This window comes from Heptranchias perlo, chromosome 17 (genome assembly GCF_035084215.1).
Source record: "Heptranchias perlo isolate sHepPer1 chromosome 17, sHepPer1.hap1, whole genome shotgun sequence".
Lineage (NCBI taxonomy): Eukaryota > Metazoa > Chordata > Chondrichthyes > Hexanchiformes > Hexanchidae > Heptranchias > Heptranchias perlo.
In genome coordinates, this window is record NC_090341.1 from 2,289,440 (window position 1) to 2,304,388 (window position 14,949).

At 47.6% G+C, this 14,949-nt stretch overlaps 1 protein-coding gene across 2 annotated transcripts in view; it reads right to left on the reverse strand.

The window, feature by feature from the left end:
- Positions 1-14,949, reverse strand: part of lamb2 (laminin, beta 2 (laminin S)) — a 127,901-nt gene that overhangs the window by 34,848 nt on the left and 78,104 nt on the right. For both annotated transcript variants that reach the window (XM_067998342.1, XM_067998343.1), the window contains one exon: positions 6,850-6,993. In XM_067998342.1, the coding sequence (XP_067854443.1) occupies positions 6,850-6,993 (144 nt within the window). The remainder of the gene's footprint in view (positions 1-6,849; positions 6,994-14,949) is intronic.

Below are 14,949 nucleotides of genomic sequence, written 5' to 3' on the forward strand. Positions count from 1 at the left end.
AACAGGCAGATAACCATAGAATAATACAGCACAGATGGAGACCATTCGGCCCATTATATCTGTGAAACAGCTATTAGTCCCACTCCCCCCTGCTCTTTCCCCATAGCCCTGCAAATTTCTCCTTTTCCCTTTTGAAAGTTATGATTGAATCTGCTTCCACTACCCTTTCAGACAGTGAAATCCAGATCATCACAACTCGCTGCGTAAAAAATTCTCCTCACCTCACCTCTGGCTGTTTTGCCAATTATCTTAAGTCTGTGTCCTCATAATTTTGAACACCTCTATTAAATTTCCCATTAATCTTCTCTGCTTGAAGGAGAACAATCCCAGCTTCTCCAATTTCCACACGTAACTGAAGTCCCTCATCGCCGGTACTATTCTGTTAAATCTCTTCTGCACCCACTCCAAGGCCTTGACATCCATCCTAAAGTGTGGTGCCCAGAATTGGCCACAATACTTCAGCTGAGATAAATGGTAAGTGTAAACATGCTTCCGAGACCTTGGGGACCTGCGGAAGTTGGAAATTAGTCTGTGCCTGTTTTCTGATCCACGCAATCCTTTTTCCCCAGAGCGGCAGTGGACCTGAGAGTAGAAGTCGGAGATTGGGGAATAAAAAGCAGCAGCAGACCTGCAAAAAGAGACAACTACTGTGCGACGTCACAGGTGAGGCAGGAGAGTCCGAGAGATGAGCACAGTATAAAAGGAGAGACCTAGAGCGGGAGGAGAGTCGGAGAGTCTAAGGGCAAGTCATGGCAGCAGACCTCGCACCCGTGATATGCTCCTCCTGCACTATGTGGGAAGTCATGGACACTACCAGTGTCCCTGGCGACCATGTGTGCAGGAAGTGTGTCCAGCTGCAGCTACTGGCTAACCGTCTTTCGGAGCTGGAGCTGCGGGTGGACTCACTGTGGAGCATCCGCGATGCTGAGACCATCGTGGATAGCACGTTCAGTGAGGTGGTCACACCGCAGGTAAAGAGTACGCAGGCAGAAAGGAAATGGGTGACCGCCAGGCAGAGTAAAAGGACTAAACAGGTAGAGCAGGAGTCCCCTGGGGCCATCTCCCTCTCAAACAGATATTCTGCTTTAGATACTGTTGGGGGAGATGGCTTATCAGGGGAAAGCAGCAAGAGCCAGGTTTGGGGCACCATGGGTGGCTCTGCTGCACAGGAGGGGAGGAAGAAGAGTGGCAGGGCTATAGTGATAGGGGATTCGATTGTAAGGGGAACAGATAGGCGTTTCTGCGGCCGCAAACGTGACTCCAGGATGGTATGTTGCCTCCCTGGTGCTAGGGTCAAGGATGTCACGGAGCGGCTGCAGGGCATTCTGGAGGGGGAGGGTGAACAGCCAGTAGTCGTGGTCCATATTGGTACCAACGACATAGGTAAAAAAAGGGATGAGGTCCTGCAAGGTGAATTTAAGGAGTTAGGAGATAAATTAAAAAGCAGGACTTCAAAGGTAGTGATCTCAGGATTACTACCGGTGCCACGTGCTAGTGAGTATAGGAACAGGAGAATAGACAGGATGAATGCGTGGCTGCAGAGATGGTGTAGGAGGGAGGGATTTAGATTCCTGGGACATTGGGACCGGTTCTGGGGAAGGTGGGACCTGTACAAGCGTGACGGGTTACACCCGAGCAGGACTGGGACCAATGTCCTCGCGGGGGTGTTCGCTAGTGCTGTTGGGGAAGGTTCAAACTAGAGTGGCAGGGGGATGGGAACCTGAGCGGGGAGTCAGAAGGGAATAAAATTGAGAGCAGCAAGAGAGGGGAAGACCCAGGGGAAATCTATAATACAAATAGTACAAACAGTTGTTCAAGAACAAGTGAAAGGGAAAAGCATAGAGCAGTGGAAAGAAAGTGTACTTTAGGCACGACAGAAAAAATAAAAACTAGAAGGCATAAGGCGATTAACCCAGCATCAAAGCTGTGGCAGGGGGTTGGGAACCTGAGCAGGGAGACAGAGGAAAGCGTGTCAGGAAGGGACAGAAGGTATGGAGTAAAAGGTAAAGTGTTAAAAAAGGAAAAAGCAGGAACTAAGTGTCACAAAACATATTTGAAAGTTCTTTATCTGAATGCACGTAGCATTCGTAACAAAATGGACGAGTTAACGGCACAAATAACTGCGTATGGGTATGATCTTGTGGCCATTACAGAAACATGGCTGCAGGGTGACAACGACTGGGAATTAAATATGCCAGGTTATTTAACAATCAGGAAGGACAGGCAGGAAGGAAGGGGAGGTGGGGTGGCTATGTTAGTAAAGGAAGGAATCACTGTAATACAGAGAAATGATATTGGGACAAAGGATCAGGATAATGAAACAGTTTGGGTAGAGATAAGGAATAATAAGGGGAAAAAAACACTAGTGGGCGTAGTATATAGGCCTCCTAATAGTTGCAACTCTGCTGGAAGAAGTATTAATCAGGAAATAGTCAGGGCATGTAATAAGGGAACAGCTATAATTATGGGGGATTTTAACTATCATATTAACTGGACAAATCAAATTGGGCAGGGCAGCCTTGAGGAAGAGTTTATTGAGTGTATTAGGGATGGATTTCTTGAGCAGTATGTAACTGATCCTACAAGGGGGAAAGCAACCTTGGACCTGGTCCTGTGTAATGAGCCAGGATTAATTAATAATGTCCTAGTTAAGGATCCCCTTGGAATGAGTGACCATAACATGGTTACATTCCATATCCAATTAGAGGGTGAGAAGGTTGGTTCTCAAACAAGCGTACTGAGCTTGAATAAAGGAGACTATGATGGTATGAGAGCGGAATTGATTAAAGTGGACTGGGAAAATAGATTAAAGGGTAAGACGGTACATGAGCAGTGGTGTTCATTCAAGGAGTTATTTTACAACTTTCAAAAAATATATATTCCACTGAGGAAAAAAGGGTGTAAAAGAAATGAGAGCCATCTGTGGCTAAGTAAAGAAATTAAGGACAGTATCCGACTAAAAACAAGGACATATAAGGTAGCCAAACTTAGTGGGAGGGTAGAAGATTGGGAAGTCTTCTAAAGACAGCAAAAAGTAACTAAAGGATTGATTAAGAAAGGGAAGATAGATTATGAAAATAAATTAGCAAAAAATATAAAAACAGATAGCAAGAGTTTCTATAGTTATATAAAAAGAAAAAGGGTGGTTAAGGCAAACGTAGGTCCCTTAGAGGATGAGACCGGGAAATTAATGGTGGGAAACATGGAGATGGCAAAAATGCTGAACAAATATTTTGTTTCAGTCTTTACGGTAGAGGACACTAAGAATATCCCAACACTGGACAACCAGGGGGCTCTGGGGGGGGAGGAGCTAAATACGATTAAAATCACTAAGGAATTGGTACTCAGTAAAATAATGGGACTCAAGGCGGATAAATCCCCTGGACCTGATGGCTTACATCCGAGGGTCTTGAGGGAAGTGGCAGCAGGGATTGTGGATGCTTTGGTAATAATTTTCCAAAATTTTCTGGACTCGGCAAAGGTCCCGGCAGATTGGAAAACTGCAAATGTAACACCCTTATTTAAAAAGGGTAGTAGGCAGAAGGCTGGAAATTATAAACCAGTTAGCCTAACATCTGTGGTGGGTAAAATTTTGGAATCTATTATCAAGGAGACAGTAGCGGAACATTTGGATAAACATAATTTAATAGGACAAAGTCAGCATGGCTTTACGAAGGGGAAGTCATGTCTGACAAATTTGCTTGAGTTCTTTGAGGACATAACGTGCAGGGTGGATAAAGGGGAACCAGTGGACGTAGTGTATTTAGACTTCCAGAAGGCATTCGACAAGGTGCCACATAAAAGATTATTGCTCAAGATAAAGAATCACTGGATTGGGGGTAATATTCTGGCATGGGTGGAGGATTGGTTATCTAACAGGAAGCAGAGAGTTGGGATAAACGGTTCATTCTCGGACTGGCAACCAGTAGCCAGTGGTGTTCCGCAGGGGTCGGTGCTGGGTCCCCAACTCTTTACAATCTATATTAACGATTTGGAGGAGGGGACCAAGTGTAACATATCAAAGTTTGCAGATGATACAAAGATGGGAGGGAAAGTGGAAAGTGAGGAGGACATAAAAAACCTACAGGGGGATATAGACAGGCTGGGTGAGTGGGCGGAGATTTGGCAGATGCAATACAATATTGGAAAATGTGAGGTTATGCACTTTGGCAGGAAAAATCAGAGAGCAAGTTATTATCTTAAAGGCGAGAAACTGGAAAGTACTGCAGTACAAAGGGATCTGGGGGTCCTAGTGCAAGAAGATCAAAAAGTTAGTATGCAGGTGCAGCAGGTGATCAAGAAGGCCAACGGAATGTTGGCTTTTATTGCTCGGGGGATAGAATATAAAAACAGGGAGGTATTGCTGCAGTTATATAAGGTATTAGTGAGACCGCACCTGGAATACTGCATACAGTTTTGGTCTCCATACTTAAGAAAAGACATGCTTGCTCTTGAGGCAGTACAAAGAAGGATCACTCGGTTAATCCCGGGTATGAGGGGGCGGACATATGAGGAGAGGTTGAGTAGATTGGGACTCTACTCATTGGAGTTCAGAAGAATGAGAGGCGATCTTACTGAAACATATAAGATTGTGAAGGGGCTTGATCGGGTGGATGCGGTAAGGATGTTCCCAAGGATGGGTGAAACTAGAACTAGGGGGCATAATCTTAGAATAAGGGGCTGCTTTTTCAAAACTGAGATGAGGAGAAACTTCTTCACTCAGAGGGTGGTAGGTCTGTGGAATTTGCTGCCCCAGGAAGCTGTGGAAGCTACATCATTAAATAAATTTAAAATGGAAATCGACAGTTTCCTAGAAGTAAAGGGAATTAGGGGTTACGGGGAGCGGGCAGGAAATTGGACATGAATTTAGATTTGAGGTTAGGATCAGATCAGCCATGATCTTATTGAATGGCGGAGCAGGCTCGAGGGGCTGATTGGCCTACTCCTGCTCCTATTTCTTATAATCAGTTAGCCCTCAAAGTGAGAGCCCTGAGGATCGATGAAAATTGGCCCTTGGCCCTCATTAGCGAGCTGCCAGCACTGGGTCCTCCTCCACAGGCAGCTCACCAGATTGAGGACATCAATGTTAGGACACCCGCCTCGTCGGATCAGCCCCTCAGGTACTTCCCAGGAGGGGGACCGATCGCTACTCCTGTGGAGTCGAGGGTTGGCGGCGGGGGGGGGGGGGGGTGGTGGGGGGGGGAAGTCATTCCTGCTCCTCCGGTTCCACGGGAATGTATTTTTTGAAACATATTTACATACTTCAGGGGCCTAATACCTGTGTTAGGCGTGTGCTCACCATCCCTAAAAAAAAAAGACCCCAATGATTTCGCACTGGGACCAACATCTGCACAGATTGGACACAAGCCATCCCACTGCTAAATTGGTCAGTTTTGCGCCTGATTTATGATTGAAAAACACACTGAACACATACCAATATTGACCCTATGGTTCCCAAAGCTCTCCACCACTGAGGGTTTTCCTCGCCTCATATCTGGGTCTGTGTAGACACACTGATGGAGATTGATTGCTAGGATTGGTCAACAACTCCATTATCGTTGTATCCTGCGATTGCCAAGATGGTAGAAGGTGAACTAGATGGACCCTGGTCTTCCGATGTTCCTAATTTCAAGGGCACTGACATACCGAGTAGGTGGTAGACCACCTCCCATGCCCTTGCCCATGTAGCTAACCTGCCTACGCAAGTCTACACAATGAGTTTCAGAGGACATCACAGCCGAGCATAATCCTGATCCTGTCCTCATCTGCTCCATCTTCCAGCAGGAGACACTGAAAAACGATCAGTAACCATGGCTGATTTCTGTCCCCCTCCGCTACCCAGGATCGATTATAGAACCGTTATCAATGAAGACATTTAAATGTTGGCTCAATTTTAAAATTCTCATCCTTGTTTTCAAACCCCTCCCTATCTCTGTAACCTCCTTCAGCCCTACAACCCTCCCAGATCTCTGCGCTGCTCCAATTCCGGCCTCTTGCACATCCACAATTTTAATCACTCCACCATTGGCGGCCGTGCCTTCAGCGGCCTAGGCCCGAAGCTCTGGAATTCCCTGCCTAAACATCTCCGCCTCTCTCTCCTCCTTTAAGTCGCTGCTTAAATCCTACCTCTTTAACGAAGCTTTTGATCACCTGTCCTGATATTTCCTTATGCTCTGTGTCAAATTTTTGTCTGATAATCGCTCCCGTGAAGTGCTACTCTGGGCCCCACAAAGTCTCGGTCTCCCCTGCCCTAGGCCCCCTCCTGCGCGACCCTCCCAACAGCCCCTCTCCGCCACTTACCTCTCCTGCAGGCAGCTGCTCTGCATGCCCCCCACCCCCCACCTCGGGAAGTGGAGAGACGGTTAAAATCACCGGGGCTTCCTGTTGCCTCTGGCAAGCGGGATATTAACTCAGTTGAGCAGGATTCCCGCCAGAAAACTGCTCCGAGTTAATATCCATCCCTTTGTTTTCAATGGGGGAAGCTGGAGATCTTAAACCCCAGTAACTGCCCCCATCTGGGGGTAACCTTTGACTTCTTGTCCCCTATTTCTTGTCTATCACAAAGCCAGCAAAGTTTAAAGGTTGTGGAATTTAGGAACAGGAGTACGTAGGAACAGGAGAAGGCCATTCAGCCTCTCGAGTCTGCTCCGCCATTCAATTAGATCATGTCTGATCTGTACCCCAACTCCATTTACTCACCTTTGCTCCATATCTCTCAATACCCTTACCCAATAAAAAAGTCTACCGATCCTAGCATCCTAGCATAGCAAAAACCACAACACTTCTAAACCGGAATCATCGCTGCTAACACAGAATGACCAGGAGAGTTTCTTTCTCCCGATTCCTTACCCTTGCAGCCAGTGGGGCCAAAGCCATGTGTCCCGGGAATGCATTGTTGACAACGTGGGCCCATCACTCTGGGTTTGCACCGACACTGTCCACCATTGGACTCACACTCTGAGCTCAGCGAGCCTTGAGGGTCACACCGGCAGGCTAAAAGCAAACAAAACGATAAGGACATTCGCTCCATACTTTAGTAAATCATCGAATGTTACAGCACAGAAGGAGGCCATTCGGCCCATCTGTACCTGTGCCAGCTCTTTGAAAGAGCTATCCAATTAGTCCCACTCCCCTCCTCTTTCTCCATAGCCCTGCAAATTTCTCTTTTTTAAGTATTTATCCAATTCCCTTTTGAAAGTCATTACTGAATCTGCTTCCACCGCCCTTTCAGGCAGCGCATTCCAGATCATAATAACTCGCTGCGTAATGTAGGATTGGAAATAAAGGCCGATAAAGGCCAAAGCCGACCATCCCGCTGGTGCCCAAATTTTTAAAAATCACTTCTTTCATCTAAAAACTACCCAGCTCCCTCTCAAATCTGTCAACAATATCCATCGCCCTGGGCAGCCAGTCCCATCCATTCCCCGCCTTCTGTGGGCAGTAATTAAATCTAAACTATTGGTGCTTCTCACCATTTAAAAAAAAATTCTGTGAATGTGGGCGTCGCTGGCGAGGCCGGCATTTATTGCCCATCCCTAGTTGCCCCTTGAGAAGGTGGTGGTGAGCCGCCTTCTTGAGCCGCTGCAGTCCGTGTGGTGAAGGTTCTCCCACAGTGCTGTTAGGGAGGGTGTTCCAGGATTTTGACCCAGTGACGATGAAGGAATGGCCGATAAATGTCCAAGTCGGGATGGTCAGAGGGGAACTTGGAGCTGGTGTTGTTTCCACGTGCCTGCTGCCCTTGTCTTTCTAGGTGGTAGAGGTCGTGGGTTTGGGAGGTGCTGTCGAAGAAGCCTTGGCGAGTTGCTGCAGTGCATCCTGTGGATAGTACACACTGCAACCATGGTGCGCCGGTGTTGGAGGGAGTGGGTGTTTAGGCTGGCCTTGTCTGAGTTTGCCCCGTTCCTCCTGGTTACAGGTTTTATGGCTACAACAAACAATTTATATATTGCTAGTCAACTTTTCCAGGCATTGCACACAGGAAATGAAGACTGTTTGTGGAGTGGGGTTAGAGGGCAGGGGATAACTGGACCAGGATTCAGTCCCCATTTTAAAGTCATACATTCTGTCCCTATTTATATATCCCATTACAAATTCTTGTGTCCACATTTACAGTAGAATCTCCCTGTGTAAACTCGTCACACTGTGACTACGCTCTCTTGCCTTGTTCCTGGGCCTGGCCAATGTGGCGATTCATGGGTCCAGGATTGGGGGGGGGAGCGCATGGGGAAGGGGGAAGGGGTCGCTCTGGCCGCCTGCCTCTCTTCTGCGGCCTTGTCCAAGCCCAGGTGTCACTGGAGAGGGAGGGTGTGGAGTCCCCCAGTACCCTCAGAGCTTTCCGCGACCGGTGGGCGCCACAGGGCATGGAGTGTCAGATAGACACACGCGATAACACAATAATTTTAGTTTCCTTTCAGTTCTATTGAAATCCGACTTTACATTTCAATTCTTTTTTGAGTTGTGCTCCCTTGAAACAAAGGGGCAGCGTGCAAATTTGTTTCTCCGTTGATGACACTAGGGGGCAACCCAGTGCCATTGTTATCGGTCAAATGAAAGAAAGACAAGCTGGAAATCTGAGAAGGTTGGAACTATGCAACTGGTCAGCCATCTGAATGACGAGCACAGGATAGTGTCTCAGGTAGAAACCCTTAGCCAGAACTCAGACCTGAAATGATCACTGTCAATTCTCATTCAGCTGCTGACTAACCCACTGTACAGTTTCAGCATTTCTGATTGTTTTTTATTCATTCTCGGGATGTGAGCATCGCAGGGTTATTTAACATTTCGGAAGGATAGGAAAAAAGGTAAAGGTGGTGGGGTAGCTCTGTTAATAAAGGATGAAATTGGTATAATAGTGAGAAATGATCTTGGCTCAGAAGATCAAGATGTTGAATCAATTTGGGTGGAGGTAAGAAATAGCAAGGGAAAGAAATCACTGGTGGGAGTAATATATAGGCCCCCTAACAGTAGCTGCACTGTAGGGCAAAATATTAATCAGGAAATAAGGGTGACATGTAAAAAAGATAATGCAATAATCATGGGCGATTTTAACTTTCACATAGATTGGACAAATCATATTTGGCAAAAATAGCCCTGAGGAGGAGTTCATAGAGTGTATTAGGGACTATTTCTTAGACCAATACATTGGGGAACCAACCAGGGAACAGGCCATTTTGGATCTGGTAATGAGTAACGAAACAGGATTAATTAATAATCTCAAAGTAATGGATCCCTTGGGAAGCAGTGATCATAACATGATAGAATTTCACATCCAATTTGAGAGCGAGGATCTTGGGTCTGAAACTACTGTATTAAACTTAAATAAGGGCAATTATAAAGGAATGAGGGCGGAATTGGCTAAAGTGAACTGGGTAAACAAATTAGATGGGATGATGGTGGATAAGCAGTGGCCAACGTTTAAAAAGATATTTTATGACGCGCAACAAAAATATATCCCTGTGAGGAGGAAAGACTCCACAAAAAGGGTGAACCAACCATGGCTAATTAAGGAAGTCAAGGATGGTATCAGGTTAAAAGAAAAAGCATACAACATGGCAAAGATTACTGGTAAGCCCGAAGATTAGGAAAACTTTAAAAACCAGCACAGGATGACTAAAAGAATAATAAAGAGGGAGAAAATAAATTATGAGAGTAAACTAGCAAAAAATATAAAAACTGACAGTAAAAGCTTCTGCAAGTATATAAAAAGGAAGAGGGTAGCTAAAGTAAACATTGGTCCCTTAGAGGATGAGACTGGGGAAATAATAATGGAAAACAAGGAAATGGCAGAGGAATTGAACAGATATTTTGTATCTGTCTTCACAGTAGAAGACACTAATAACATACCAATAATCGTAGAAAATCAAGGGGCAAAGGGGAAGGAGGAACTAAAAACAAACACTATGGGCAGCATTTTAGCACCTGCTATCGGGTGCGTTCCTGGCGGGGGGGCCCCAAAAATCGGGAAATCCCGGAGCGGGACCGGAGCCCGCCTCGAACCCGCCCACTTCCGGGTTCCCCGCTGACGTGCCAGCGTACGCGCGCAGCCCCCGCTGGTGGGAATCCCGCAGGCAATTAAAGCCAGCGGGATGCCACTTAAAAGTATTTATCTTGCTTGTTCAGGTCATTAACTGACCTGATTAAGGGATTATGTGAGGAGGGGTGGGATTTTAGAGCAAACTGGGACTGTTTCCCATACTGGGGGAAACACTCCAAGTTCAAATGGACCTGTTGCAGCTGTCAGCCTGTGGCAGCTGCAAAGGTCCATTTGACAGGTTTGGGGGGTAGACCCTCACTCATTGCAGGAGGCCACTCTGTCACTTGGGACAAAGTTTGGCCTCCACCACCCTCCTCCTAACAATAAAATTCACCAACTTGCGCACTTACCCCGGGGTCCAGAGACATGTACCTACCTTGCGGACCCCCTCAGATGTACATCTTCCGGATGGGGGCCGCCGTAGCTGCAGTCATGACCTCCTCGGAGGGCGAACAGCATCACCAGCCTCACCATCCACGCCGTCCACCTCTGACACGTGGAGCTCCACAACACAGTGCTGTGACACATCCACCTGTACAGCAGGAGGGAGGGCTACAGCAGAGAGAGATGCGTCGCAGAGGGCACTACCCTCGCCACAGGGTCCACAGACCGAGGCTCAGCTTCCTGGACCTCTCTGAGCAGCAGTGCACACGGAGGCTCAGAGTCACTCGACATGTAGTCGTGGACATCTGCAGCCTCTTTCATGCCAAGCTGCTCCTGGCTGGCCCGAGCACCATCTTCTTACCTGTCGCTGTCAAAGTCACCACTGCCCTCAACAACTTCTCCTCCGCATCCTTCCAGGGTGCAACAGGGGACATCACCGACGTCTCTCAGCCATCTGCACAAAAGAGCCCTGCAAATACACCTACACCCACTCTGCAGTGACACAATGGGTGGCATCAGTTGTGGGTCTTCGTAGTGATCCTCAGGAAAGGGCATTATTGCACAGACCAGACAAGATTCGCGAAGACATGGCAGTAGTGGTGCCAATATAATATGTAATGTGAGTTGTTCAGAAATTCAATATAAGTAAAAACCATGACAAACCCTCAAACACCCTTGTGCATCCCCTTCATGCTCACGACACGTTTGCCTTACGCTGCCTACTGCACATATGTGATGCATGCCCTGTGGCTGCAGCACAGGTAGTGGCAGGTTGAGTGAGGCTGGCCATGAAAGAGATGCACGAGAGGGTGAGTATGAGATAGAGCCATGAGATTGTATGAGGATTGGGTTGAGTGGTAGTGGTGGGATGAGTACTGGCAAGCTGAGTAGGTGCAGGTACGATGAGGATGAGGTTTGAGTGGGTATGAGGGGTGATGTGACAGAGTAATGTTGGCAGTGCAGAAGGAGATGTGGGGTGGGGGCAGTGATGTGGCAGACAGAGTGTAGGGGAAAGAGTAAGTGTACTCACTTTGGCTGACCTACTGAGATCATTGGAGCGCCTCCTGCACTGTATGCAGGTGGGCGATATGTTGGTGGTGCTGGTGACCTCCTCTGCCCCCTCGAGCCAGGCCTTCCTGGTGGCAGAGGCAGGCTGTTTCCTCCCGCCCACCGGGGGGAAGATCTCTGTCCTCCCCCTCCTCCTCACCCCATGTATTGATACCTGGAGTGAGGCATCATTAGACTGGGAGCAGCCTTCCCCCTGAGCTGCTCCATGCTGTGATTTTTTCTGTTTGTTGCAGCATCTGTCAGTGGAGGACTGCCCCTTTAAATAGAGCTCCTCCAGCTGACTGATCTTATTGCGCATGCGCAGCCCGCCCGACGCGCAGATCAGCAGTGGGGAACCCGGAGGAGCAGGTAAGTGGATCTAATTATGCTACGATCGCGCGGGGAGCTGACTGATTTCGCCGGGCGCGTTACCCACGCGCCAGATAGCCCCCCCCAGCCGAGAACCCGCTGCCCTGGTAACATCGGGCCCTATCACTAGAGAAAAAGTACTAGGTAAACTAATGGGTCTAAAGGCTGACAAGTCCCCTGGACCTGATGGCTTGCATCAGAGGGTCTTAAAGGAAGTGGCTACAGAGATAGTGGATGCATTGGTTGTAATCTTCCAGAATTCACTAGATTCTGGAAAGGTCCAGCGGATTGGAAAACTGCAAACATAACACCCCTATTCAAGAAGGGAGTGAGACAGAAAGCAGGTAACTATGGAGCAGTTAGCCTAACATCTGTCATTGGGAAAATGCTAGAATCCATTATTAAGGAAGTAGTAGCAGGACATTTGGAGACTCATAATAAAACCATGTTGACTCTCCTTGATTGTATGAAGGGGAAATCGTGTCTGACAAATTTATGAGAGTTCTTTGAGGAAGTAACGGGCAGGGTGGATAAAGGGGAACCAATGGATGCAGTATATTTGGATTTCCAAAAGGCATCCAATAAGGTGCCACATAAAAGATTACTGCACAAGATAAGAGCTCATGGTTATATAAGGTATTGGTGAGACCGCACCTGGAATACTGCATACAGTTTTGGTCTCCATACTTAAGAAAAGACATACTTGGTCTCGAGGCAGTACAAAGAAGGTTCACTCAGTTAATCCCGGGGATGAGGGGGTGGACATATGAGGAGAGGTTGAGTAGATTGGGACTCTACTCATTGGAGTTCAGAAGACTGAGAGGCGATCTTATTGAAACATATAAGATTGTGAAGGGGCTTGATCGGGTGGATGCGGTAAGGATGTTCCCAAGGATGGGTGAAACTAGAACTAGGGGGCATAATCTTAGAATAAGGGGCTGCTCTTTCAAAACTGAGATGAGGAGAAACTTCTTCACTCAGAGGGTAGTAGGTCTGTGGAATTTGCTGCCCCAGGAAGCTGTGGAAGCTACATCATTGAATAAATTTAAAACAGAAATAAACAGTTTCCTAGAAGTAAGGGGAATTAAGGGTTACGGGGAGCGGGCAGGAAATTGGACATGAATTTAGATTTGAGGTTAGGATCAGATCAGCCATGATCTTATTGAATGGCGGAGCAGGCTCGAGGGGCCGATTGGCCTACTCCTGCTCCTATTTCTTATGTTCTTGTGTTCTTATGGTGTTGGGGGTAATATACTTGTAAGGAATCTTACAACACCAGGTTATAGTCCAACAGTTTTATTTGAAAATCACAAGCTTTCGGAGGCTTTCTCCTTCATCAGGTGAGTGTGTGATTCCTTGAAGGTTACCGCATATATAGTCAGAGAACAATGCCTGGTGATTACAGATAATCTTTCCAACTGCCCGTTGTCAAGGCAATCAGACAGAGAGACAGTACATACAGGACTACTGAATATACAAACGGTCCAAACCCAAAGACAGAGAGAGAGAGAGAAACATCCGAAAGGAAGAGAAAGAGAGAGAATGACCAGTTGTATTAAAAACAGATAACTCTTTTTTCGCTGATGGGGTTACATGCAGCGTGACATGAACCCAAGATCCCGTGAAATTAACCCATGACACCGCCAAACAGACGAGGCAACGGAACTACGCTGCCTACATGAAAACCAACAGCAGGAAGCTTGAGAAACTCTGCATCACCACCAGCATTAACCAAGCCTCCCCCGGGTACCATGGTTGCAACCACACGAGGTCTATCATCAATTTGTCCGACCACACCCTTCAACCAGACGAAATCGAAGTTCTCAGCCGAGGGCTCAATTTCTGCCCCACCACCAAAATGGACCCCATTGGTCTCGCGGCGGACACAGAGGAATTCATCAGGAGAATGAGGCTCCGGGAATTCTTCCACAAATCCCAAGATTTCAGCAGCGAACCCAATGAGACAATCAACGATCCGGAACAGCAGACAGAGGGATCCGCGGCACAGCAAGCGAAGAAGAAAGAGTCAAACTGGACTCCTCCGGAGGGTTGCTGCCCTAAGCTTGACATGTATGCTCAAGCTGTCAGGAGATGCGTCAACGCCAGATTCATCAGCTGCACTCACAAGACAGTCCAGAATGTCACCCGAGCACAATGCAACACCATCGATGCTCTCATGACCAACCGCAACATAGTCATCAAACCAGCAGACAGAGGAGGAGCCATCGTCATACAGAACAGAACGGACTATTGCAAAGAAGCATACCGACAACTGGACAACCAGGAACACTACAGACGGTTACCCGCAGATCCGACCAAAGAACACACCCACCAGCTCAACAAACTGATCAAGACCTTCGATCCAGACCTTCAAAGCATCCTACACGCTCTCATCCCACGTACTCCCCACGTGGGAGACTTCAACTGCCTCCCAAAGATACACAAAGCCAACACACCCGGACGTCCTATCGTATCAGGCGACGGAACCCTGTGTCAGAACCTGTCTGGATACATCGAGGGCATCCTGAAACCCATCGTACAGGGAACCCCCAGCTCCTGTCGCGATACTACAGACTTCCTACAAAAACTCAGCACCCACGGACCAGTTGAACCAGGAACACTTCTCACCACGATGGACGTCTCGGCACTCTACACCAGTATCCCCCACGATGACGGCATCGCTGCGACAGTATCAATACTCAACACCAACAACAGCCAATCTCCAGACGCCATCCTACAACTCATCCGCTTCATCCTGGATCACAATGTCTTCACCTTCGATAACCAGTTCTTTACCCAAACACATGGAACAGCCATGGGGACCAAATTCGCACCCCAATACGACAACATTTTCATGCACAAGTTCGAGCACGACTTCTTCACTGCACAGGACCTCCAACCAACGCTATACACCAGATACATAGACGACATTTTCTTCCTTTGGACCCACGGCGAAGAATCACTGAAGAGACTACACGATAACATCAACAAGTTCCATCCCACCATCAAACTCACCATGGACTACTCCTCAGAATCGGTTTCTTTCTTGGACACACGGATCTCCATCAAAGACGGGCACCTCAGCACCTCACTCTACCGCAAGCCCACGGACAACC